Source organism: Phyllopteryx taeniolatus, chromosome 13 (genome assembly GCF_024500385.1).
Source record: "Phyllopteryx taeniolatus isolate TA_2022b chromosome 13, UOR_Ptae_1.2, whole genome shotgun sequence".
Lineage (NCBI taxonomy): Eukaryota > Metazoa > Chordata > Actinopteri > Syngnathiformes > Syngnathidae > Phyllopteryx > Phyllopteryx taeniolatus.
Window position 1 is genome coordinate 25,761,073 of NC_084514.1, and position 25,406 is coordinate 25,786,478.

The 25,406-nt window shown below is 43.4% G+C and overlaps 1 protein-coding gene across 5 annotated transcripts in view; it reads left to right on the forward strand.

The window, feature by feature from the left end:
• dicer1 (dicer 1, ribonuclease type III) overlaps positions 1-25,406 on the forward strand; it is a 265,924-nt gene that overhangs the window by 162,333 nt on the left and 78,185 nt on the right. For all 5 annotated transcript variants that reach the window (XM_061793888.1, XM_061793885.1, XM_061793886.1 and 2 more), the window contains 3 exons: positions 16,176-16,358; positions 21,763-21,868; positions 23,695-23,870. In XM_061793888.1, the coding sequence (XP_061649872.1) occupies positions 16,176-16,358; positions 21,763-21,868; positions 23,695-23,870 (465 nt within the window). The remainder of the gene's footprint in view (positions 1-16,175; positions 16,359-21,762; positions 21,869-23,694; positions 23,871-25,406) is intronic.

The following is a 25,406-nucleotide window of genomic DNA, read 5'->3' on the forward strand; positions in this document are numbered from 1 at the left end:
TTCACAATAAGAGAAAGTAAATAGAGAAAATTATGTGTCTAAATAAGTTTCTTAATTTTTTCCCTTTTCTGTTTGGCATCTTGACACAATAGTGAAGTCTCAAACAATGTTACTTTAACAAATCTTAACAACTAAGCCATTTTAGGTTATGTTTGTTCAAAACATCGGTTTTGTTTCATAATGGCGTTTCACCTATATGCACTTTTAATAAGTGAACCCAGTGGGAACTTCCCACTGAGAACTTTGAGAAGCATAAATACAAATGACTCTGGTCGTCCCATTTTTAGCGGCATTGCAAATGGGGGTGGCCCAACCAGTTATTAGGTTTATGGGCCAATCATGCTTGTAATTGTAATTTTAGCTTTATTTTTCTGTTAGCAGACAGCTGTTAGCGTCCCCCAACGCTCACCTCTTTTTCTGCTATGCGAAATTCTTCATCTCTTCCTTGTATTCCAAAATCTATAAAATCTTCTACGTAGTGCCCCTAGTGGGTGGATGGAGACACGGTATGTGTATGACTCGCCTCTCCCTGCATGTTGAAGCCAACAAGTTCGTGTGGTTAGGTTTGCTTGTTAGCCGCTAACATAGACGTGTTTGTGATCAATACATCACTCTGATCGTTGTTCCACTTCTGAACCGATACCCAAAACCATTCTTGGTTATCATCTGACTGAGGGGGTTAAAGACCTACCAAAGCAAATTTATTTATATAGTGCATTTCATACAAAAGGTAACTCAATGTGCTTAACATGATTAAAAGCATTTAAAAAGAAAACAACAGCTTATAAACATTTAAAACAAAGATAAAAATACAATTAAAGCGGCGTACGATGTAAGAAATATCATTTAAAAGTGGATATGATCTAAAAACATGAGAAAAAAGTTTTTAACTTGGACATAAAAACATTCACACTTGGGGCTGACGTCACTTCTGTTGGCAACTTATTCCATTTGTGTGCAGCATAACAGCTAAATGCTGTTTCACCATGTTTGCTTTGGACTCTGTGCTCCACTACTTGACCTGAGTCTGTCGACCTCAGAGCCCTACTGGGTTTATATTCCATTAGCATTTATTTCATGTATTCAGGACCTTAACCATTTAGTGAATTAAAGACCAGTAGCAGAACTTTAAAATATATTCTAAAGCTGACTGGGAGCCAGTGTAGAGACTTCAGAATTGGAGTATTATGCTCTGCCCTCTTTGTTCTGGTCAGAACCTGAGCTGCAGCATTCTAAATGAACTGCAGCTGTTTAATGCTCTTTTGGGGGAGTCCAGTCAGAAGACCATTACAATAGTCAAGTCTACTTCAGATAAAAGCATGGATGAGTTTCTCCTGGTCTGCTTGGGACATCCAAGCCTTCACTCTGGATATGTTCTTCTTGAACCATTTGAGTACTGTTCCATTTAGTCCTATCTACAGTTCGTTTACAACCTGTTAAACAGTATGTTATGATCTACCGTATCAAAAGCTGCATTGAGATCCAACAAGACCAGAATTGACACCTTTCCCGAATCAGCATTTAGCACTTTGGGAAGAGCTGATTCTGTACTGTGATGAGTTCTGAAACCTGATTGAAATTTCTAAAAAAAATAAATTTAAGTTCAAGAAATTGCCGAGTTTATTAAAAATATCTTTCTCAACGATCTTGGTTATAAAAGGGCGATTTGAGATGGGTCTATAGCTTGCTAACATGGAAGCGTCAAGCGTTCTATTTTTTAGATGAGGCTTAATGGCAGCTACTTTGAGAGCTTTAGGAAACTCGCCTGACTGAAGTGAAGAAATTGTCTATTTGCTGCAAATCAGCTAGCACACTTAATAGTTTTGAAAAAGTCAGATGGTATTGAGTTAAGACAGCTCGTTGATGGTTTCAGTTGCTGAACAGTTTGCTTTGCAGTTTTTTGGTCAACTGTATCAAATTCTGACATGGTGATAGTTTTTGTTCTGGTTGGCTTCAGATGCAGCATTTTATCATTTTGCTGATTTGTGTTGATATTTAACCTTATGGATTGTATTGTTTCATTAAAATAAGCAAATTCATTGCATTTTCTGCTGTTCGGCGTTCTGGAGCTACAGTATCTGATTCGGGGGAGTTGTGAGCTTGTCAACCACAGCAAACAGAGTGCGAGTATTGTTGAGGTTCCTCCTGGTGATTTCAGAGATGTGTTGCTGTCTAGCCCTGACTAACTCTTGGTTAAAATTACAAAGACTGTCTGTAGAGGTCATAGTCAATTTGGAGTTTAGTTTATCTCCCCTTACGTTCTGCTTTCCTACACTTTGATTTAGAGTCTTTCCTATCATTGTGCTCCTCCACGGTGTTCTCGGTCGCCTCAAGATTGTCTTCGTTTTAATAGGAGTGACAGCATTTATATTACAACCCCACTTCCAATGAAGTTGGGACGTTGTGTTAAACATAAATAAAAACTGAATACAATGATTTGCGAATCATGTTCAACCTATATTTAATTCAATACACTACAAAGACAAGATATTTAATGTTTATACTGATAAACTTTATTGTTTTTAGCAAATAATCATTCACTTTGAATTTTATGGCTGCAACACGTTCCATTATTTCAGCTATAATTTTACTTTTTTGGCCATTTTTATTCTTAAAAAATAAATGTTTAATTTGTGTTAGAATTATGTGAGAGTCCTTGGACTTAAGAGTCCCTTGCTGGACCATAGTTTGAGAATCCCTGTTCTAAACAGTCAAATACTAATGTCTAGAAACGAAGCACTGTGAGGTTTTCACAAGGAAAATGTTTTCAGAATAGTGTCAGTAATACATTGAGAGCTAAATAAATGAACAGACGTGCTCTTTGTAGAACAAATGTGACCCTGAAACAGCGTCCAGTAGTTGACGTCGCTTGTTCTCCTCTTTAGTGCCACAAAGTTCCCCCTCCTCATCCATTATGTTCTTTCAAAAGCTACAAACATTTATTAGACGGCTACACATTTAGCAACCCTTTCAGAATTTCTACTGTACACATTTTCATACGATAATCACATTCTTCACTCACTCTTGATCTCTGCTGAGTGATGTGTTGATCATAAACACATCTCTTCTCTGTTAGCGGCTAGCAAGCTAAGCCAAGCTCACCAGCCTTCAAGGCTTCAACATGCACGACGAGTCCCACCAGTCACACACAGCATCCATATTGATAATTTCTCGCTCCCCGCCTTCTAATCCGCCATCCACCAGACAGACTGACATCTTAAATGTCTTAAAAATCCAACACACAAACACACACTGTGGTGTCTCGTCCAAACCACTAGGTGCATTACGTAAAGGAGTGACCAGATGTAGGGCGTAGAAAGTAAAAGGAATTACAAGCATTTTTCTTGGTATACAACACATACACACCTCCATATAAAGTCTGCCATGCGTAAATCCAATGTGTTATTTCCTCGTATAGATACAATTGATTGATTACCTTTCAGAAACATTTAAATTAATATATTTTCGTCCGGAAGGCTTATTTGCCAAGCATAGATTGATCCAGTTGGATCGTAGGAATATGAATCGATACATTGATATAATTAATAAGTTGTTACACCACTAATATATATATACAGGGAAGTAATCCTAACCACTGACAAAGACATGCACAGTCTATCATTTAATGGTATGTGTATTTTAACAGCAAGACGCAATATCGAAAAGAAAATGCAGAAAATCCTTTTAAAAATGATAAAACTTTATTTGTCGTGAACGACATAACTTCTTCGAGTGTGACATAATCCACGACCAACGATTAGGCCCTATGATAGCTCTACAACGACAAAATGAAAAGTCTAGATTGCTTCAATTGTTTTCTTTTTTTTCTTTTAATGAATTTATTTTTTGACGTCGACTAATTGGATCGCGTATTGTGATCGGCACATCTCCCGTGCTTGCTGTTGTCAGCATACATGGTTACCGTTGTCAACATTTATTCACGCGCATGAACCAATGTTTACTGAAGCTATAGAGCATGATTTGACAGAACGCCGGCATGTTTACATACATAAGTGTTTCCGCGCTCTCGAGTATTGTTTTTGTGTTTTTCGTTCCTCTTTGGAGACATTACGCGACTCACTGACACAAGGGGAGACTTGCTAAACATCAAGGAGGCTACTCCAGACTTTCTTTCACCAACTTTCACAAATCCTCTCAGTTTTTTCCCCGAGTTACTCTCCGGAGCAGCGACCGCAGTCTTTGGGATATGGAGACGGAGGCGACGCCACAGAGGGAAGCGAGGGAACACATACCGTGCCATACCTCGTGCAGCACTGGGCTCGTCTGATCACTGCTTAATTAACTTAATACCAACATACAGGAAAGAACTTAAATGCACGAAGCCTACAGTGAAAACAGTGAAAAAGTGGACCAATGAAGCAAAGGTACAACTTCAAAGCTGTTTAGACTGCACAGACTGGAGTGTCTTTGAAAATTCAGCTGGCAGCCTGGATGAATTTACGGACACTGTCACATCCTATATTTGTCTCTGTGAAGAGGTGTGTGTACCAACAAAGTCACAATCACACCTCTGACTTCTGCGTTAACCATCCACAAACAGGATGTGAGACGCATCATCAAACAACAAAAGATTAACAAAGCGGCAGGCCCAGAACTTGTGTCCCCGTCCTGCCTCAAAGTCTGCGTGGACCAACTCGCTCCAGTCTTCACACAGATCTTCAATAGATCTCTGGAACTGTGTGTTTCAAACGAGCCACCATCATTCCAGTCCCCAAGAAACCTACAATCTAGGGTCTAAATAACTACAGGCCTGTCGCCTTGACATCTGTGGTCATGAAGTCCTTTGGACGTCTCATGCTGGACCACCTCAAGAGCGTCACAGGTCCCCTGCTGGACCCCCTGCAGTTTGCCTACCGAGCAAACAAGTCTGCGGATGATGCAGTCAACATGGGACTGCACTTCATCCTAGAACACCTCGACAGCGAGGACGCGAGGATCCTGTTCCTGGACTTCAGCTCAGCGTTCAACACCATCATCCCTGAACTCCTTTACTCCAAGCTTCTCCAACTCAGCGTCTCGCCTGCCAGTGGATTTACAGCTTTCTGACGGGCAGGACACAGCAGGTGAGGCTGGGGGAGGCCACCTCATCCACACGCAGCATCAGCACTGGGCAGCCCAAGGTTGTGCTCTCTCTCCGCTGCTCTTCTCTCTCTACACGAACGACTACACCTCAACGCACCCGGCTGTCAATCTCCTGAAGTTTGCAGATGACACCACTGTCATTGGCCTCATCAAAGACGGTGACGAGTCTGCATATCGGCATGAAGTGGAGCGGCTGGAGCTGTGTTGCGGCCGACATAACCTGGAGTTGAACACGCTCAAGACTGTAGAGATGATCGTGGACTTCAGGAGGCATCCCTCGCCACAGCTGCTCCTCACGCTGTCCAGCTGCCTTGTGTCAACCGTTGAGACCTTCAAGTTCCTGGGAATTACAGTCTCTCGGGACCTGAAGTGGGCGATCAACATCAACTCTGTCCTCAAAAAGGCCCAGCAGAGGATGTACTTCCTGCGGCTTCTGAGGAAGCACGGCTTGCCACACGATCTGCTGAGGCAGTTCTACACAGCGGTCATCGAATCAGTCCTGTGTTCTTCCATCACACTCTGGTTTGGTGCTGCTACAAAAAAGGACAAACTCTGAATGCAACGGACAATCAAAACCGCTGAAAAGATTGTCGGTCTCCCACTACCCACCCTTGAGGACTTGCACGCTGCCAGAACTAAGACAATAGCGTGCAAAATCCTCTCGGACCCTCCGCATCCCGGTCACCAGCTCTTCCAGCTCCTTCCCTCAGGTAGGCGCTACCGATCAATGCAAACTAGAACTAGCAGACATTCCAACAGCTTCTTCCGTCTTGCCAGCAACTTCTTAAACAGCTAACCTACAATTCCATTGCAACATGCTGCCAATTAATTATTTTTTTTTTTTTGTCTTGAGATTGATGTCACATTTCTGTCGGGCAAATTATACATTACTCGTGCACTCACTGGAGTAGTCTCGGCACGCTGCACTATTTGCATATATGTTGTTGACCAATCATGCCAGAGTAGCATCTGCACCACTTGCACACTGACTAGTCACTTTAAACTGCATACACTCCTTGAAGTCTTGGCGCCCTTTGCACAATGGTCATTGTACCGGACTATTGCTATATTAGTCATTCAGACTGCTCTTTGTGCGAGACGACTCTGCATCTTTTTGCACAATTGTCAAAAAAAAAAAAAAAAGGGAAAAATAATACATTGTACCGGCATTACCAGATAACTAGCAACCCTTTATTGCTCAGTGACAGTAGAATTCTAGCGGGTGAGAAGATGCCCGAGGAATGGAGGAAAAGTGTGCTGGTGCCCATTTTTAAGAACCAGGGTGATGTGCAGAGCTGTGGGAACTATTGAGGAATAAAGTTGATGAGCCACACAATGAAGTTATGGGAAAGAGTAGTGGAGGCTCAGGACAGAAGTGAGTATTTGTGAGCAACAGTATTGTTTTATGCCTAGAAAGAGTACCAGTGCCTTGAGGATGTTGATGGAAAAGTACAGAGAAGGTCAGAAGGAGCTTGTGTCTTTGTGGATCGAGAGAAAGCTTATGACAGAGTACCCAGAGAGGAACTGTGGTACTGCATGCTGAAGTCTGGAGTGACGGAGAAGTATGTTAGAATAATACAGGACATGTACGAGTGCAGCAGAACAGTGGTGAGGTGTGCTGTAGGTGTGACAGACGAATTTAAGGTGGAGGTGGGACTGCATCAGGGATCAGCCCTGAGCCCCTTCCTGTTTGCAGTGGTGATGAATAGGCTGACAGATGAGGTTAGACTGGAATCCCCGTGGCCATGATGTTTGCATATGACATTGTGATCTGCAGTGAAAGCAGGGAGCAGGTGGAGGAACAGTTAGACAGATGGAGGCATGCAGTGGAAAGCAGAGGAATGAAGATTAGCCGAAGTAAGACAGAATATACGTGTATGAATGAGAGGGGTGGTGGGGGGAAAGTGAGGCTACATGGAGAAGAGATAGCAAGGGTGGAGGACTTTAAATACTCTGGGTCCGTCCAGAGCAATGGTGAGTGTGGTCAGGAAGTGAAGAAACAGGTCCAAGCAGGTTGGAACGGGTGGAGGAAGGTGTCAGGTGTGTTATGTGACAGAAGAGTCTCTGCTAGGATGAAGGGCAAAGTTTATAAAACAGTGGTGAGGCCAGCCATGATGTACGGATTAGAGACAGTGGCACTGAAGAGTCAACAGGAATCAGAGCTGGAGGTGGCGGAAATGAAGATGTTGAAGTTTGCTCTCGGAGTGACCAGGTTGGATAAAATTAGAAATGAGCTCATCAGAGGGACAGCCAAGGTTTGATGTTTTGGAGACAAAGTTAGAGAGACCAGACTTCGATGGTTTGGACACGTCCAGAGGAGAGATAGTGAGTATATTGGGAGAAGGATTATCAGGATGGAGCTGCCAGGCAAGAGAGCGAGAGGAAGACAAAATAGAAGGTTGATGGATGTCGTGAGGGAAGACATGAGGGCAGTTGGTGTTCGAGAGGAGGATGCAGGAGATAGGCTTACATGGAAAAGGATAACGCGCTGTGGTGACCCCTAAAGGGACAAACCGAAAGGAAAAGAAGAAGACTGTTTTTCTCAATGTCTTGGTCTCAAAAGTGTTCTGTTAATTGACTGTCTGTTGTCGTTCTAGAGCGGCTCCAACTACCGGAGACAAATTCCTTGTGTGTTTTTTGGACATACTTGGCAAAATAAAGATGATTCTGATTCTGAACCGTTCGTTATAGCACCAGCTTCCTAAGCTACATAACATTTTGTTATTAAAACGTATCATATTAATAGTACGTGAACATACCTCAAGCAATCCTTGAATGACCGTCCTCTCCTGAGCACCCATTACAACCACCACACATTTTTCTCAATTTTGTTTCCCCCCCCCCCCCTCACACACACAATACATTGGCAGAATCCGTTGTTATTGTTGTCGCCATGGTACTGGGTGTATCTGGTCGCGTTCACCAGTTTTCCGGTTCCACCTCTGACAGTGTTTGATTTGACAAGATAAAGCCCAGTGATTGTAAAAGACGGCATACGTTGGTATCCGAATACATGTCATGTTGCCTTGCCACTGTCTGACCGAGATACGGCAAGATTTCATGGCAGTTGTCTGACATAGTCCAATCATGGAAGACCAAATTCGTCTTGTAGTCTGATCCAGGCATTAAGTACTCTTAATCTAAACTCCTTAGCTGAAAGAAAGACACCGGTCTCAACTTGTTGGTTGTTGAAACACCCCTGTCCATTGAATCAATCAATCAGACACCAACCTCTCCATCATGGGCATGACTAAGGAACTTTCGAAGGACATCAGGGACAAGATTATAGACCTGCACAAGGCTGGAATGGTCTTCAAGACCATTGGCAAGAGGCTGGGTGAGAAGGAGACATCTGTTGGTGCGACAATTAGAAAATGAAAGAAACATAAAAGGACTGTCAGTCTCCCTCGGTCTAGGGCTCCTCGAAGTGAGGCATCAGTCCAGAATTACACGCGAGGAGGTTGTTCATGATCTCAAGGCAGCTGGGATCACAGTCGCCGTAATGGCGAAAAATCATGCAGTGCCCCGAAGGTCCCCCTGTTCAAGAAGGCACATGTACAGGTCCATCTGAAGTTTGCCAATGAACACCTGAATGATTCAGAAAAGGATTGGGAAAAGATGATGTGGTCAGATGAGACCGAAATCGAGCTGTTTGGAATCAATTTGACTCGCCGTGTTTTGAGGAAGAGGAATTCAGAGTATGACCCCAGGATCACCATGCCCACCATCAAGTATTGAGGTGGAAGCATTATGCTTTGGGGTGTTTCTCTGCAAAGAGGACATGTCAACTTCATGGGATCAAGGGAAAGGTGGAGGTTACCTTGTACCGTCAAATATTGGGTGACAACCTCCTCCTCTCAGCCAGGAAACTTCAAATGGGTCGTGGATGGGGCTTCCAGCACAACAATGACCCAAAGCACACAGCCAAGGCAACGAAATAGTGAGTAAAGAAGAAGCACGTTAAGGTCACGGAGTGGCCTTGCTAGTCTCCAGACTTAGATCTGTGGAGGGAATTGAAGCTTCGAGTTGCAAAGGGACAGCCTCAGAACCTGAAAGATTTGGAGAGGATCTGCAAAGAGGAGTGGTCCAAAATTCCTCCTGAGATGTGTGCAAAACCTGGTGATCAACAACAAGAAACGTCTGACCTCTATACTGATCAACATGGGGTTCTCCAGGAAGTACCAAGTAATGTTTTGACAAGGGCTAAAAAATTATTTCCCTTAATGATCTGCAAAATTACATTTTAATCTTTGTGATTTTTAAAATTGTCTTTGATATTCTGTCTCTCCCTGTTAAAATACACCTGCAATTAATATTATAGACCGTTCATGTCTTTGTCAGTGGGTAAGCTTCCAAAATAAGGGAGGGATCAAATAGTTATTTCCTCCACAGAAGGGAGAACAGCAAATATTAATTTCTGATTAATAAACTTAAATCCTTTAGCTGTCACCTTATCGTGGTGGAGGGGTTTGTGTGTCGCAATGATCCAAGGAGCTAAGTTGTTTGGGGCTTCACACCCCTGGTAGGGTCACTGATGGCAAACACGTCCTAGGTGAGGGACCAGACAAAGCACGGCTAAAAGACTCCTATGATGAAAAATATTAATGGATTGAGGTTTTCCTTGCCCAGACGTGGGTCACCGGAGCCACCCTCTGGAGCCAGGCCTGGAGGTGGGGCTCGAAGGCGAGCGCCTGTTGGCCTGGCCTGCACCCATGGGGCCTGGCTGGACACAGCCCAAAAGGGTAACGTGGGTCCCCCTTCCCATGGGCTCACCACCTGTGGGTGGGGCCAAATGGGTCGGGTGCAGTGTGAGATGCGTGGTGGCCGAAGGAAGGGACCATGGCGATCCGATCCCCGGCTACAGAAGCTGGCTCTAGGGACGTGGAATGTCACTTCTCTGGCAGGGAAGGAGCCCGAGTTCTGACTATATAGTCAGGCTCGCCTCTATATATGACTTGGGCTGTGGTAGCAGTCCTCATGAGAGGGGTTGAATTCTAATCCACTCTGGAGTTGCCCACGGTCAGAGGTGCCGACCAGGTGTGGGTATACATATTGTCCCCCCGGACGCTGCTGACCTCGACTCGGGATGTTGTGAGTCGGTCGGGAGAATATTTGAGAGAGCCTCCTCAATTCCACAGAGACACCTTCCAGTGAGGAAGCAGAGTCTGGGATTTCTGCGGTGGGCTCTCCTATCTCTGGGGTTGAGGTCAACAAGGTGGTTAAAAAGCTCCCCGGTGGCAAGGCCACAGGGGTGGATGAGATTCGCCCGGAGTTCCTAAAGGCTCTGGATGGTGGGGCTGTCCTGGTTGACATGCCTCTGCAACATCGCGTGGACATCAGGGACAGTTCCTCTGGATTGGCAGACTGGAGGGGGACCGCAGGGTGTGTTCAAACTACAGGGGGATCACACTCCTCAGCCTCCCTGGTAAGGTCTATTCAGGGGTGCTGGAGAGGAGGGTCCGTCAGGAAGTTCAATCTCAGATTCAGGAGGAGCAGTGTGGTTTTGGTCCTGGCCGTGGAACGGTGGACCAGCTCTCCACCCTTGGCAGGGTCCTCGAGGACCAGTCACCCAACATGTTATGTGACGTTTGAGAAGGCATTTGACCGTGTCCCTCTGGGAGTGCGGTGTGGGGTGCTTCGGGAGTATGGCTTTCTGGACCCCCTGATACGGGCTGTTCGGTCCCTGTACGACCAGTGTTAGAGTGTGGTCCACATTGCCTGTCGGAATCGTTTCCGGTGAGGGTTGGTCCGCCAAGGCTGCCCTTTGTCACCGATTCTGTTCATAACTTTCATGGACAGAATTTCTAGGCGCAGCCGAGGCGTAGAGGGGTCCGGTTTGGTGACCAGTATTGCATCTTTGCTTTTTGCAGATGATGTGGTTCTGTTGGCTTCATCAAGCCGTGATAGCGGCTGGGATTAGAATCAGTACCTCCAAATCTGAGACCATGGTCCTCAGTTTGAAAAGGGTGGAGTGCCATCTTCAGGTCGGGGATGAGATCCTGTCCCAAGTGGAGGAGTTCAAATATCTTGGGGTCTTGTTTACGAGTGAGGGGAGAATAGAATGGGAGATCGACATGCGGATCGGTGCAGCGTCTGCAATGATGTAGACTTTGTATCGGTCCGTTTTGGTGAAGGAGCAAAGCCAAAAGGCGAAGCTCTCTGTTTACCGGTCGAGCTACGTTCCTACCCTCACCTATGGTCACAAACTGCGGGTCGTGACCGAAAGAACAAGATCCTGGATACAAGCAGCCGAAATGAGTTTCCTACGCAGGGTGTCCGGGCTCTCCCGTAGAGAGAGTGTGAGAAGCTCAGTCATCAGGGAGGGGCTCAGAGTTGAGCCACTGCTCCTCCGGATTGAGAGGAGCTCAATGAGGTTGCTCGGGCATCTGTTAAGGATGTCTCCTGGACGCTTCCCTGGTGAGGTGTTCCGGGCACTTCCCACCGGGAGGAGACCCCGGTGGATAGACTACATCTCTCTGCTTGCCTGGGAACGCCTCGGGATCCCCTCGGAAGAGCTGGAGGAAGTGGCTGGAGAGAGGGAAGTCTGGGCTTCCCTGCTAAAGCTGCTGCCCCCGCTACCCGACCTTGGATAAGCGGAAGAAAATGGATGTATGAATGAATGGATAAACTTAATTTAATTATATTACAATAACAACAACAATAATAATAATGCTGTAAAAACGCTTTCACTTTTAACCCAACCATACAAGACAGTTGATTTTCCCAAGAGTCAATGTGTATCGAACCGAACTGAAAACCGTGACCACAAAACCAAGATAACCGGTGAACTGATCCACCTGTATTGCCTACATAGCTTTCTTTGTTTCACAACGGCAATTTACACAACTTTAAAACTGTATGATTGTGGACAATGGCATTAACTGAGTTACGGTCTCTAGAATTTGCTTAAGGGGGGGAAAAAAATCGCTACGCTCATGGTCCGGTGCTGCATCTTTGGTTCGCTTCTCGTAATAGTCTTTTCACGTCATATTTAGAGTTATGGTCAGAAGAATCTGACGACTGTACTTAGGCTCTGCCCAACATGGAGTGGTGTTTCCAAGCGAAAATACACACAAATACAACAAAAAGAACACTGTGTGCAATGTTACGGGACAGCCATGATGTCTGCTGGAGTCATCAAGGGATTGACACTGTTTGAAATATCGTTGCCAGATCTTGGGATCTGAAAATCAACTCTCAAATTTAAATCATACTTTTGATACGACAGTCATTTGAGGTATTGTATTTGCAGTTTTGTATCAGCCGGGAAAGCGGTGGTATCGATTCCCAGACACAAACGAGGACTGCCATGAAATTAGTCTCTCTGGATTTTCTTAACTATTATGGCCTAAAATTTTAAATCATCGTTAACTTTTTGAAAATAGGACTTCAAGCATTTCTGTTTCAGCTTGGGAAACATTCACCCATATAAAACCAAGGCGGCATAAAAATAATGCATCTTTTTTATGTGAAAATGACCCATGTACAGTGGGGCAAAAAAGTATTTAGTCAGCCACCAGTTGTGCAAGTTCTCCCACTTTAACATTAATTTTCGTCATAGGTGTAGACAAATTGGGGGGGGGGGGGGGGGAATCCAGAAAATTGCAGTCTGATTTTAAAAGAATTTACTAGCAAATTATGGTGGAAAATAAGTATTTGGTCAATAACAAAAGTTCATCTCAATACTTTGTTATACACCCTTTGTTGGCAATGAAAGAGGTCAAACGTTGTCACACACTGTTGCTGGTATTTTGGCCCATTCCTCCATGCAGATCTCCTCTAGAGCAGTGATGTTTTGGGGCTGTCGATGGGCAACACAGACTTCCAACTCCCTCCAAAGATTTTCTATGGGGTTGAGATCTGGAGACTGGCAAGCCCACTCCAGGACCTCGAAATTCTTCTTACAAAGCCACTCCTTCGTTGCCCAGGTGGTGTGTTTGGGATCATTGTCATGCTGAAAGACCCAGCCACGGGTTCATCTTCAATCCCCTTGTTGATGGAAGGAGCTTTTCACTCAAAATCTCACGATACTTGGCCCCATTCATGCTTTCCTTTACACGGATTAGTCGTCCTGGTCCCTTTGCAGAAAAACAGCCCCAAAGTATGATGTTTCCACCCCCATGCTTCACAGTAGGTATGGTGTTCTTTGGATGCAACTCAGGTCTCACTGTCATTGCCCACGTGAGCATTGAAGTCCCCCAGCAGAACAATGGAGCCCCAGCGGGAGCGCTCTCCAGCACCCCCTCCAAGGACTCCAAAAAGGGTGGGTACTCTGAACTGCTGTTTGGTGCATAGGCACAAACAACAGTCAGGACCCGTCCCCCCACCCGAAGGCGGAGGGAGGCTACCCTCTCGTCCACCGGGGTGAACCCCAACGTACAGGCGCCGAGCCGGGGAGCAATAAATATACCCACACCTGCTCGGCGCCTCTCACCGTGGGCAACTCCAGAGTGGAAGAGAGTCCAACCCCTCTCAAGAGGACTGGTACCAGAGCCCAAGCTGTGCGTGGAGGCGAGTCCGACTATATCTAGTCGGAACTTCTCTACCTCACACACCAGCTCGGGCTCCTTCCCTGCCAGAGAGGTGACATTCCACGTCCCTAGAGCCAGCTTCTGTAGCCGGGGATTGGATCGCCAAGGTCCCCGCCTTCGGCCACCACCCCTATGGCCCCTCCCACAACCCCTATGGCCCCTCCCACAGGTGGTGAGCCCATGGGAAGGGGGACCCACGTTACCCTTTCGGGCTGTGTCCGGCCGGGCCCCATGGAGCCCCATCTCCAGGCCTGGCTCCAGAGGGGAGCCCCGGTGACCCGCGTCCGGGCAAGGGAAACCTGAGTCCATAATTTGTCTTCTTCATAAGGGGTCTTTGAGCCATGCTTTGTCTGGTCCCTCACCTAGGACCTGTTTGCCATGGGTGACCCTGCCAGGGGCATAAAGCCCCAGACAACTTAGCTCCTAGGATCATTGGGACACACAAACCCCTCCACCACGAGAAGGTGATGGCTCAAGGAGGGGGCCGAATTTCCAAGTCATTAGAAATAGGAGATACATGAATTACACCAGTATTCAGCATTCTGTGCTTTTTTTTGCGCCATTGACTCCCATTATAAATAATATTTTTCAATACCCTGTAAAGCTGATGTCTTACAATGCTTTTGCCATTATTTCTCAACGTTTCTGATTTTGTGCAGAAGATTAAGAAAATGATAATTTTGCATGTAATTAAACTTTTCACCCACTAAGTAGCGCCAGAGACTGCGACATAATTTTCATGCCCCAGCCCCTGCAAAATTATTTTAAAAATTATTATTTTTAATTTAGAAACAAAACATCCAAATGCAATCGCCAGCGCACCTGCGCGCGAGCACCTGCACATATGCGTGTTTGGCACCACAATACTTATGCACATATGAGTATATTTTGTGCATGTTTATTTTCAAACCTGTTTGTATTGTTCCTCTTTCATTGGTCGAGAGGTCCTGTTTGAATTTGACCTCTTCGATTGGCCGAGAGCGGAGTCCTTATGACCTCACTCGTCAGTGCATGTGCAATGGCACGATCAGGTAACAAAACGTGGTTTTATATGAGACAACTACAAACAAAAGTTTTATTTCAACGCATTACTTAAAACGTCAGTGTGTGCAAATATAAGTATATTTTGTGTGTAGCTTTGGAACATTTGGATTGCTCCTCTCTCATTGGTCAAGAGGAGAGTGTACTGGTTTGAATATGTCCCTCTCTCATTGGTCGAGACCTGGGCTTTTCAAATCTCAACACCTTGGTACGCATGGAACAGCAGAAGGAGAAAAACCAGGGAATGAGGGTGGTCCTGGAGGGCCACACTGTCACGGTGGACAATTGTTTTACGTCCTTCACTTTGGCTGCAGGGTTATATAATTATTCTTATTGCATCAAAATCTGTGTTATGATTTATTGACTTATTCAAGGCTCTGATTACCTCATATCAAATATTCCACTTTGAAATTAATCTTATTTGAAAATATGGGATATTTAGAGTTATGGTCATAACACAGCTTTTATTGTCCATAGAGGGCATACAAAAACAAAATATATATATATATTTATGGATGGGTCTGCCGCTGCTGAACATTATGAGAGGTTAAAGTAAAAACAAATATTCATATATGACTTCGTTATGACACTTAAATGCCTGTGTTTTTTTTGCCATGAACGCGCCCTAAGGAGTTTTTTTTTTTTTTTTTTTTAAAAGAGCCATTGCTCCAAAACGATAATGCATAAAAAAAAATGTTGTTTTGACCTCCTGACTCATTCAAGGCTCTAATTACCTCATATCAAATACTCCACTTTGAAATGTATTTATTGAAATTATGGCATATTTAGAGTTATGGTCATAAGACAACACTGCTTTTATTGTCCAAAGAGGGCATACAAAAAAAAAACTATCCTTATAGATAGGTCTGAAGCTGGTGAACATTTTGAGAGGTCGGAAGTAAAAATATTCATATATATGACTTACTAATGACACTTCTAAGAGCTTGTGCTACTAATTCCAATGTAATCTGAGGGACACGTCTGGGGCACTGCAGGATTTGAGTCCCTGGCGGCGTAGTGTGTTACTGATGGTAGCCTTTGTTACTTTGGTCCCAGCTCTCTGCAGGTCATTCACTAGGTCCCCCCGTGTGGTTTTTATTTATTACTGTTGTCAGATTTGTTGTTGTTTCATTAATAGAGGGGTACCAGCAATTTTGTCTATGTGTATATCAGAAGAACTAGAACAGGAAAGGATTCCTAAACTTTCCTCTCAGGCATTTGTTCAAATGGTATGTACATATACAAGTTTGCCACTGTAAACTGATGGGTATGCAGCTCAAATTCGTCTTCAATAGCCATTCACTGGTCTTGAGGGGTCTTGTTTTGTTGCAGCTCTTTTCGACAGTCGATGGAAGTGTGAAATCTTTTCCTTTCCATTGCATCTATCAAGCCTATTCACTTTTTGTGGAAGACTGAATGAATACCAACAAAAACAGATACACTGAGTGCTGAAATGCCATAACAGGACATGACATATATTTTTTGCCGTTGCTTTTCCAGGTACCGTAACTTCGACCAGCCACATCGCTTTTATGTCGCTGATGTGTACACAGACCTCACACCTCTTAGCAAGTTTCCTTCACCAGAATATGAGACGTTCGCTGAGTACTACAAAACTAAGTACAACCTGGACCTGTCCAACCTGAACCAGCCACTCTTGGATGTTGACCATACCTCATCCAGGTAAGTAGTACCTCTCCCCCTCCCACAAACACACTTTTAACTGGGTTTATGGCTGTTTTCAGAATTTACCAATCATTCAAACTCATGTTAAAAGGGAGTCAGCACACACCTGCCACCATTTAGATTGCGTTTCAAATTAGTGCGCAAATTATATTTTGATACAAATGACAGTTGGGATAATTTGGGATAAAGTCATCAACCGTCAGAATATCCAGATACAGCGGCTGAAATAAGTGTTTAATACGTCACCATTTTTCTCACTTAATATTCTTTCAAAGGTGCTATTGACCTGAAAATTTCACCAGATGTTGGGAACAACCCAAGTAATCCATACATTCAAAGAAAGTAGATCAAATAAGCTCGGAAATTAAGTTGTGTGAAATAATGTGAAATGACACTGGGAAAATGTATTAAACACATGAAGAAAGGGAGGTGCAAAATGGCATGGAAAGCCAAGACAACACCTAAAATATATCAATAATCAAACAGCAATCCAGCCCCTTGTCAGTGCAAATGAATATCAGCTGGTTCGGTCCTAATTGTTGGCCTACAAAAAGCTTTACTTGCCGAGGTGTGTCAAGACACATCTCATGATGGGCATGAGCAGAGAGCTTTCTCAAGACCATCGCAAACTAATTGTTCCAAAACATAACAATGGCATTGGTTACAGGCGCATGTCTAAGCTTCTGAATGTTCCAGTGAGCACAGTTGAGGCCATAATACGTAAGTGGAAAGCCAATCATACCACCCTAAAAAACCCTTCTGGAGAGCTTAAAAAAGACCTGGCATTAGCAGGTACTGTTGTCACTAGGAAAACAGTGAGTAAAGTACAACCCCAATTCCAATGAAGTTGGGACGTTGTGTTAAACATAAATAAAAACAGAATACAATGATTTGCAAGTCATGGTCAATCTATATTTAATTGAATCCACTACAAAGACAAGATATTGAATGTTCAAACTGACAAACTTTATTGTTTTTAGCAAATAATCATTAACTTGGAATTTTATGGCTGCAACACGTTCCAAAAAAGCTGGGACAGGTGTCAAAAAAAGACTGAGAAAGTTGAGGAATGCTCATCAAACACCTGTTTGGAACATCCCACAGGTGAACAGGCTAATTGGGAACAGGTGGGTGCCATAATTGGGTATAAAAGCAGCTTCCCTGAATTGCTCAGTCATTCACAAGCAAAGATGGGGTGAGGTTCACCTCTTTGTGAACAAGTGCGTGAGAAAATAGTCCAACAGTTTTAAGGACAATGTTCCTCAACGTACAATTGGTAAAGGTTCAAAATGTTCAGAGAATCTGGAGAAATCACTGCATGAAAGCGACAAGGCCGAAAACCAACGTTGAATACCGGTCGGTGACCTCGATCCCTCAGGCGGCACTTCATCAAAAACCGACATCAATGTGTAAAGGATATCACCACATGGGCTCAGGAACACTTCAGAAAAACAATGTCTGTAAATACAGTTCGGAGCTATATCCGTAAGTGCAACTTGAAACTCTACTATGCAAATCAAAAGCCATTTATCAACAACACCCAGAAACGCCGCTGGCTTCTCTGGTCCCGAGCTCATCTAAGATGGACTGATGCAAAGTGGAAAAGTGTTCTGTGGTCCGACGACTCCACATTTCAAATTGTTTTTGGAAATTGTGGACGTCGTGTCCTCTGGGCCAAAGAGGAAAAGAACCAACCTGACCAGCTATCCTGCTAGATGATAGCTGGGATAGGCTCCAGCCCGCGACCCTAGTGAGGAGAAGCGGCTCAGAAAATGGATGGATGGGTACATACAGGTTTTGGAGAAACATATGCTGCCATCCAAGCAACGTCGTTTTCATGGACGCCCCTGCTTATTTCAGCAAGACAATGCCAAACCACATTCTGCACGTGTTACAACAGCGTGGCTTCGTAGTAAAAGAGTGCGGGTACGAGACTGGCCTGCCTGCAGTCCAGACCTCTCTCCCATTGAAAATGTGTGGCGGATTATGAAGCGTAAAATAGAACAACGGAGACCCAAAGTATTAAATAAATACCAGTTGGTGTGTTCAAACCTTTTTCCCTGTGTCATTTCACATTATTACACAATAAAATTTCTGAGCTTATTTGTTCTACTTTGTTTGTATGTACAGTATGGATTACTTGGGTTGTTCCCAACATCTGGTGAAATTTACATGTCAATAGCACCTTTGGAAATCTATTTAGTGTGAAACATTGTGTGGTGTTAAATACTTATTTCAGCCGCTGTATGTGCCAAAAAATTTGAACATCGAGGGGAAAGTCCATTTACTTCAATAATTTGTTTCAAAAAGTGAAACGTATATTAGTTCACCACACACAAAGTGAAATATTTCAAGCCTTTGTTTCGATTTTGATGATGGCAGAAAGACAAAAAAAATAAACATACATAAATCCTTCATGTGACCAACAAAAAAGGATCTTAAACAGAAATGTTGGCCTTCTGAAAAGTGTATGAAAGTAATATTCCCTCAGTACTTTGTTGGGCCTCCTTTTGCATGAATTACAGCATCAAGGTGGCGTGGCATGGGGGTGATCAGCCTTTTGCACAGTTCAGGTGTTATTCTAGCCCAAGTTGCTTTGAATGCTTGCATTTCGGGGTTTCTGTTCCCTCATCTTCCTCTTGACAATACCCATACATTTTCAATGGGGTTCAAGTTAGGCGAGTTTTCTGGCCAATCAAGTACTGTTATTCCATGGCTATTAAAACAGGTATTGGTAGTTTTGGCTTTGTGGGCAGGTGCCAAATCCTGCTGGAAAATAAAATCATCGTCTCCAAAAAGCTCGTCTGCAGCGGGAAGCATGAAGTGCTCTAAAATTTCATGGTAGATAGCTATGTTGACTGTGGACTTGGTAAAAGACAATGGACCCACCAGCAAATGACATGGCTCCCCAAACCATCATTGACTGTGGAAACTTCACACTGGATGTTAAGCAGCGTGACTTTTGTGCTTTTCCAGTTTTCCTCCAGACTCTGGGACATTGATTTCCAAATGAAATGCACAATTTCAAAATTTCAGGATGTGGTGGTTCTTGATGCCTTGACACCAGCCTCACTTCACTCCTTTAGAAGCTCTCCCAGGTTTCTGAATCGCCATTGGTTGACAATCCTCTCAAGGCTGTCACTTGTGCACCTTTTCCGGCCACATTTTCCCCTTCCTCTTAACACTCTGTTAACGTACTTTGATACAGCACTCTGTGAGCATCCAGCTTCTTTTGCAATTTCTTTTTAAGACCTTTTCTCCTTATGGAGGGTGTCAATGATGGTTTTCTGCACAGCCGTCAAGTCAGCAATCTTCCCCACAATTCTGAAGCCTACTAAAACAGATTGAGACCATTTAAAGGCTGAGGAAAACCTTTGCAGGTGTTTTGCGTTGATTAGCTGACAAGATTAGGGCACAGGGAGCCTACAATGTTGAACAATATTGTCCCTCCCCAATGTTTTAACGAGGTTTTCCCTTCTATTGGGCCATCATTTACTGCAGTTATTAATAGTAGTCTGACTGCTGGAGTGGTTCCCATTAATCTTAAACATGCCGTTGTGCAAGCTTTGTTAAAGAACAAAGGGCTGGGTCCCACTGTTTTGGCAAATTTTAGGCCAATATCCAAATTGCCTTTCTTTTCAAAAATCTTGGAAAAGATTGTCTATTCCCAGTTAATGGAGTTTAATAATAAACTAAATATTATTGAGCCTTTCCAATCTCAAAGGTTTTAAAACATTGCACAGCACCGAATGAGCGCTTTTAAGAGTTTTTAATGACATATTTTTAGCTACTGACTCTGGTCACTGTTTTGTTCTAGTACTTTTAGATCTGACTGAAGCTATTGATACAGTGGACCATGACATATCCTGATTGCTCGTTTGGAGCAGTGGGTGGGCATCACAGGCACAGCACTTGAATGATTCAGGTCCTACCTGTCTCAGCGAAACTTTTGTGTTAGCCTTGCTGACTCTGTGTCCTCCACTGCTCCCTTTTCACATGGGGTGCCACAGGGTTCTGTGCTTGGCCCTCTCTTAAGTTCACTCTCTTGACTCCCACTCGGCTCAGGAAACATGGCATTTATTTTCATTGCTATGCAGATGACACTCAGATCTGTGCTCCCCTTAAAAAATCTGACTCCTACTTTGCTTAGCCATTACTAGAGTGCTGACATGATATTAAGGCCTTGGGTGTCTCATAACGTTTTCAATTTGAATGAAAAAAGACAGAGGTCATGGTCTTTGGTGGCACTTCTTTGCTGCTCTGGGTCCATTAGCACAACGTCAAAAGTCCACCATTAACAACCTGGGTCTAAAAATGGATAGCTATCTTAAGTTTGACACCCAAATTAAAGCTGTGGTTAAATCTAGCTTTTTCCAGTTAAGGCAGCAAAAATCAAATCGGTCCTTCAGAAACAGCACTTTTAAATAGTAATCCACGCCTTTGTGACCACTCGGCTGGATTACTGCAATTCACTTTATATGGGTGTTAGTGGGTCCTCATCTGCAACTGGTTCAAAATGCTGCAGCTCGTCTTTTAACTGGCACAAGAAAGTATGAGCATACATTATCACCTATTTTAGCTTCACTGCTCTTGCTTCCTGTTCATTTTAGGATTCAAAATAATTTTATTTGCTTTTAAAGCCTTGAATTGCTTTGCCCCACCATACCTCTCTGAGCTGCTGCACCACTACATTCCCAGCCGCTCTCTCAGATCAGCTGACCAGCTACTCCTAAAAGAGCCCAGAGCCAGGCTGAAGCTTAAAGGTGAACCTCCGTTTGCTGTTGCAGCTCCAAAACTGTGGAATGTTTTGCCGCTCCACATCAGACATGCCTCATCACTGTCTAATTTAAAATCCTTGCTTAAAACCCATCTTTTCACCCTGGCTTTTAACACCAGTTAGCGTGTCTGTTGTGATGTATATGTGTTGTGTGGGCAGTGCATTTTATTTTGTTGATTTTACCTACTTCAATTTATGTAATTTTTATCTCATTTTATTTTGTTTTTATCCTTATTTTCTATTATTGCTGTGTTTTTATTGCATTGTACAGCACTTTGGGAACCTTGTTTGTTTAAATTGTGCTATATTGGATTGGATTTGAACTTTGTCATGATATTTTAATTTTTCTTCCAGAGTCAACAACATTAAGACAAATAAAGGCTTGAAATATTTCACTGTGTGGAGAACTAATATAACATACAAGGTTCACTTTTTGAAACAAATTATTGAAATAAATGGACTTTCCCTCGATATTCAAAATTTTTTGGGCACATAAAACACGTGTGTAATTCAAATGTTTTTGAATATTTATTTTTGAAAAATGTAGTGAATGTTCACCTATTCTCTTCATGTAATATCAAAATTGTTTTAGTTTCTACAGCATTAGTTGTCTTGTGCTTTCAGACTGAATCTCTTAACACCCCGTCACCTGAACCAAAAGGGCAAAGCACTGCCCCTCAGCAGTGCAGAGAAGAGGAAAGCAAAATGGGAAAGTCTGCAGAACAAACAGGTAATATTTGTTTTTGTGGGTACCTAGTCTTTCAGACAATGTGGTGCTTCTTCCATGTTTGAGGTTTGGAGTATGAAACACTGTTGTGTGTTTTACGTATATTCATTAATTTGTTCTTTGTACTGCTTATTCTGTTGCGTGTTCTTGGGAAGCTGTAACCTATCCCAACTGACTGGGTAAGTGGGCAAGTGGCAGTGTACACCTTGCCTCTCAATTCATAGAGAGAGACACCGTTCCTCATTAATGTACATACAGCACCCAACATTGAGAGAAAAAAACTGAATTGTTGACATTTTTGCTGATTTATTAAAAAAGAAAAACTGAAATATCACACAGCCATAAGTATTCAGACCCTTTGCTCAGTATTTAGTAGAAGCACCCTTTTGAGCTAATACAGCCATGAGTCTTTTTGGGAATGATGCAACAAGTTTTTCACACCTGGATTCAGAGATCATCTGGCATTCCTCCTTGCAGATCATCTCCAGTTCTGTCAGGTTGGATAGTGAAAGTTGGTGGGCAGCCATTTTCAGGTCTTTTCAGAGATGCTCAATTGGGTTTAAATCAGGGCTCTGGCTGGGCCATTCAAAAACATTCACTACTGAGGTGTTCTGAAGCCACTCCTTCGATATTTTAGCTGTGTGCTTAGGGTCATTGTCTTTTTTTAAGGTAAACCTTCGGCCCAGTCTGAGGTTCTGAGCACTCTGGAGAAGGTTTTCATCCAGGATATCCCTGTACCTGGCCGCATTCATCTTTTCTTCTATTGCAACCAGTCTCCCTGTCCCTGCAGCTGAAAAACACCCCCCACAGCATGATGCTGCCACCACCATGCTTCACTGTTGGGGACTGTATTGGACAGGTGAAAAGCAGTGCCTGGTTTTCTCCACACATACCGCTTAGAATTAAGGCCAAACAGTTCTATCTTGGTCTCATCAGGCCAGATAATCTTATTTCTCACCATCTAGGAGGCCTTCAGGTGTTTTTTCAGCAAACTCCATGTGGGCTTTCATGTGTCTTGCACAGAGGAGAAGTTTCCATTGGGCCACTCTGCCGTAAAGCCCCAACTGTTAGAGGGCTGCAGTGATGGTTGACTTTCTAGAACTTTCTTCCATCTCCCGACTGCATCTCTGGAGCTCAGCCACAGTGATCTTTGTGTTCTTCTTTCTCTCTCACCAAGGCTCTTCTCCCCCGATTGCTCAGTTTGGCCGGACGGCCAGCTAGAAAGGGTTCTGGCCGCCACAAAGGTCTTCCATTTAAGGATTATGGAGACCGCAGTGCTCTAAGGACCAGTAGGTGCAGCATAATTTTTTTTGTAACCTTGGCCAGATCTGTGCCTTGCCACAATTCTGTCTCTGAGTTCTTCAGGCAGTTCCTTTGAGCTCATGATTCTCAGTTGCTCTGACATGCACTGTGAGCTGTAAGGTCTGATATAGACAGGTGTGCGGCTTTCCTAATCAAGTCCAATCAGTATACTCAAACACAGCTGGACTCCAATGAAAGGGGTAGAACCATCTTAAGGATGATCAGACGAAATGGACAGCATCCGAGTTAAATATGAGTGTCACAGCAAAGGGTCTGAATACTTATGGCTGTGTGATATTTCAGTTTTTCTTTTTTAATAAATCAGCAAAAATTTCAACAATTAAAATTGTTTTTCTGTCAATATAGGTTGCTGTGTGTTCATTAATGAGGAAACAAATTAACTTAAAAGATTTTAACAAATGGCTGCAATATAACAAAGAGTGAAAGATTTAAGGGGGTCTGAAAACTTTCCATACCCGCTGTATTTATTTTTGATCAGTCCATCTAAGGAGTATTGTATTTTTCAGATCCTGGTTCCAGAGCTTTGTGCCATACACCCCATCCCTGCATCCCTTTGGAGGAAGGCAGTGTGTTTGCCCAGTATCCTCTACCGTCTCCACTGCCTCTTGACAGCAGAGGAACTCAGATCCCAGACAGCCAGTGAAGCTGGAGTTGGATCACAAATCCTTCCTCCTGATTTTAGGTATCAAACTAAAACAATCTTTCACACCAATGTGTGTAGTCTTAATAAAATTAAACAACAGCAAATGAATTGTACCTGTCTGCTGCATCTTGTTCATAATGGCTTTTTATCAGCATTGGTTCTTTTTTTGTCTTTTCTCTAGTTACAGGTCTCTCATAATTTTTTAGTAGAATGTAACCCTTTTCACGCCTAATAGTGAATTCTAGTTTTACAGCAGTAGAAAATGTTACGTGTCGGTTGTATGTGTGCACGCATAAATTGAAATGGTTCTTCATTTTTCTGGTAATATTAAATTGTTTTATATTTTTATTATTATTATTCCAGTGACAATGTGTATTCTCCATACAGAAATCATGGTCTGAGTAATTGCTAATTATTTGAGATTTGGTTGAAAGTTGCAACCTGTGGAGGCCAGACAGAACGAGAGTGGTAGAAAGTAAATAACTCATATTTAAGCTTCACTATCTACCTCATCCATACAAAAATATACTTGCGTTGAAGAAATAAATCAAAGTTTGAAGGTCAGACAGGTGTTTCAACTGGTAGCATAGAGTCCTTCTGTATATTGCAGCCATGTGACTTTGCAGAGGCTGCAAACATGTAATTCTGTATGCGCTCCTTTGGAGCTGCATGTCACGTGACTTGCAGCGAATGCAATCATGTTCTGTTTGCTCTCCTTTGGCATCTTTCATCACCATACCAAGTCGTGTTTCAAATATTTTTTGTTGCTCAGTTTTAACACTCACATTGGGACTGATATGAAGGGAAGCAGGTGTTTAATAACCCTAAACTAACCCTAACTACTATTACAATGCCCATTTATGCTGTCTAGCACAGTGGTTCCCAACCACCAGTCCCCGGACCAGTACCGGACCACGGGCCTTTTGGTACCTGGCAACACCATTCATTCCCGTACCGCTTATCCTAGGGTCGACTAGGGTCGCGGGTGTGCTGGAGCCTATCCCAGCTAACTCTGGCCGAGAGGCAAGGAACACCCTGAACTGGTCGGCAGCGAATCACAGGGCACAAAAAACGTTCACACCTACAGGCAATTTAGTGTCTTCAGTTAACCTGCCATGCATGTTTTTGGGATGTGGGAGGAAAACTGGGTACCCGGAGAAAACACACGCAGGCACGGGGGAGAACATGCAAACTCCATACAGGATTTGAACCCGGGACCTCAGAACTATGCGGCAGATGTGCTAACCCATGGGTGTCAAACTCTTTTTTTGTCTCGGGCCGCATTGTAGTTATGATTTCCCTCAGAGGGCCGTTAGAACTGAAACATATAAATGTTTAATCATCATCTAAACATATTATTACCATTACACAAAAAATTGAGGGATAACTAGTTTTGAAATCAGAAGACAAGTATAATTGTTTGATCTAGTATTGTTTAAGTTACTGTAGAAGAAGGGTTTGGTAACAAAAATGCAATATCTCAACATTATTGTTTATTATTATGATAATTTTAAATTTGGGAACAGATTTTAGCAAAAATCATGGAAGTTGACGAGCATGATTTGCTTTCGCGGG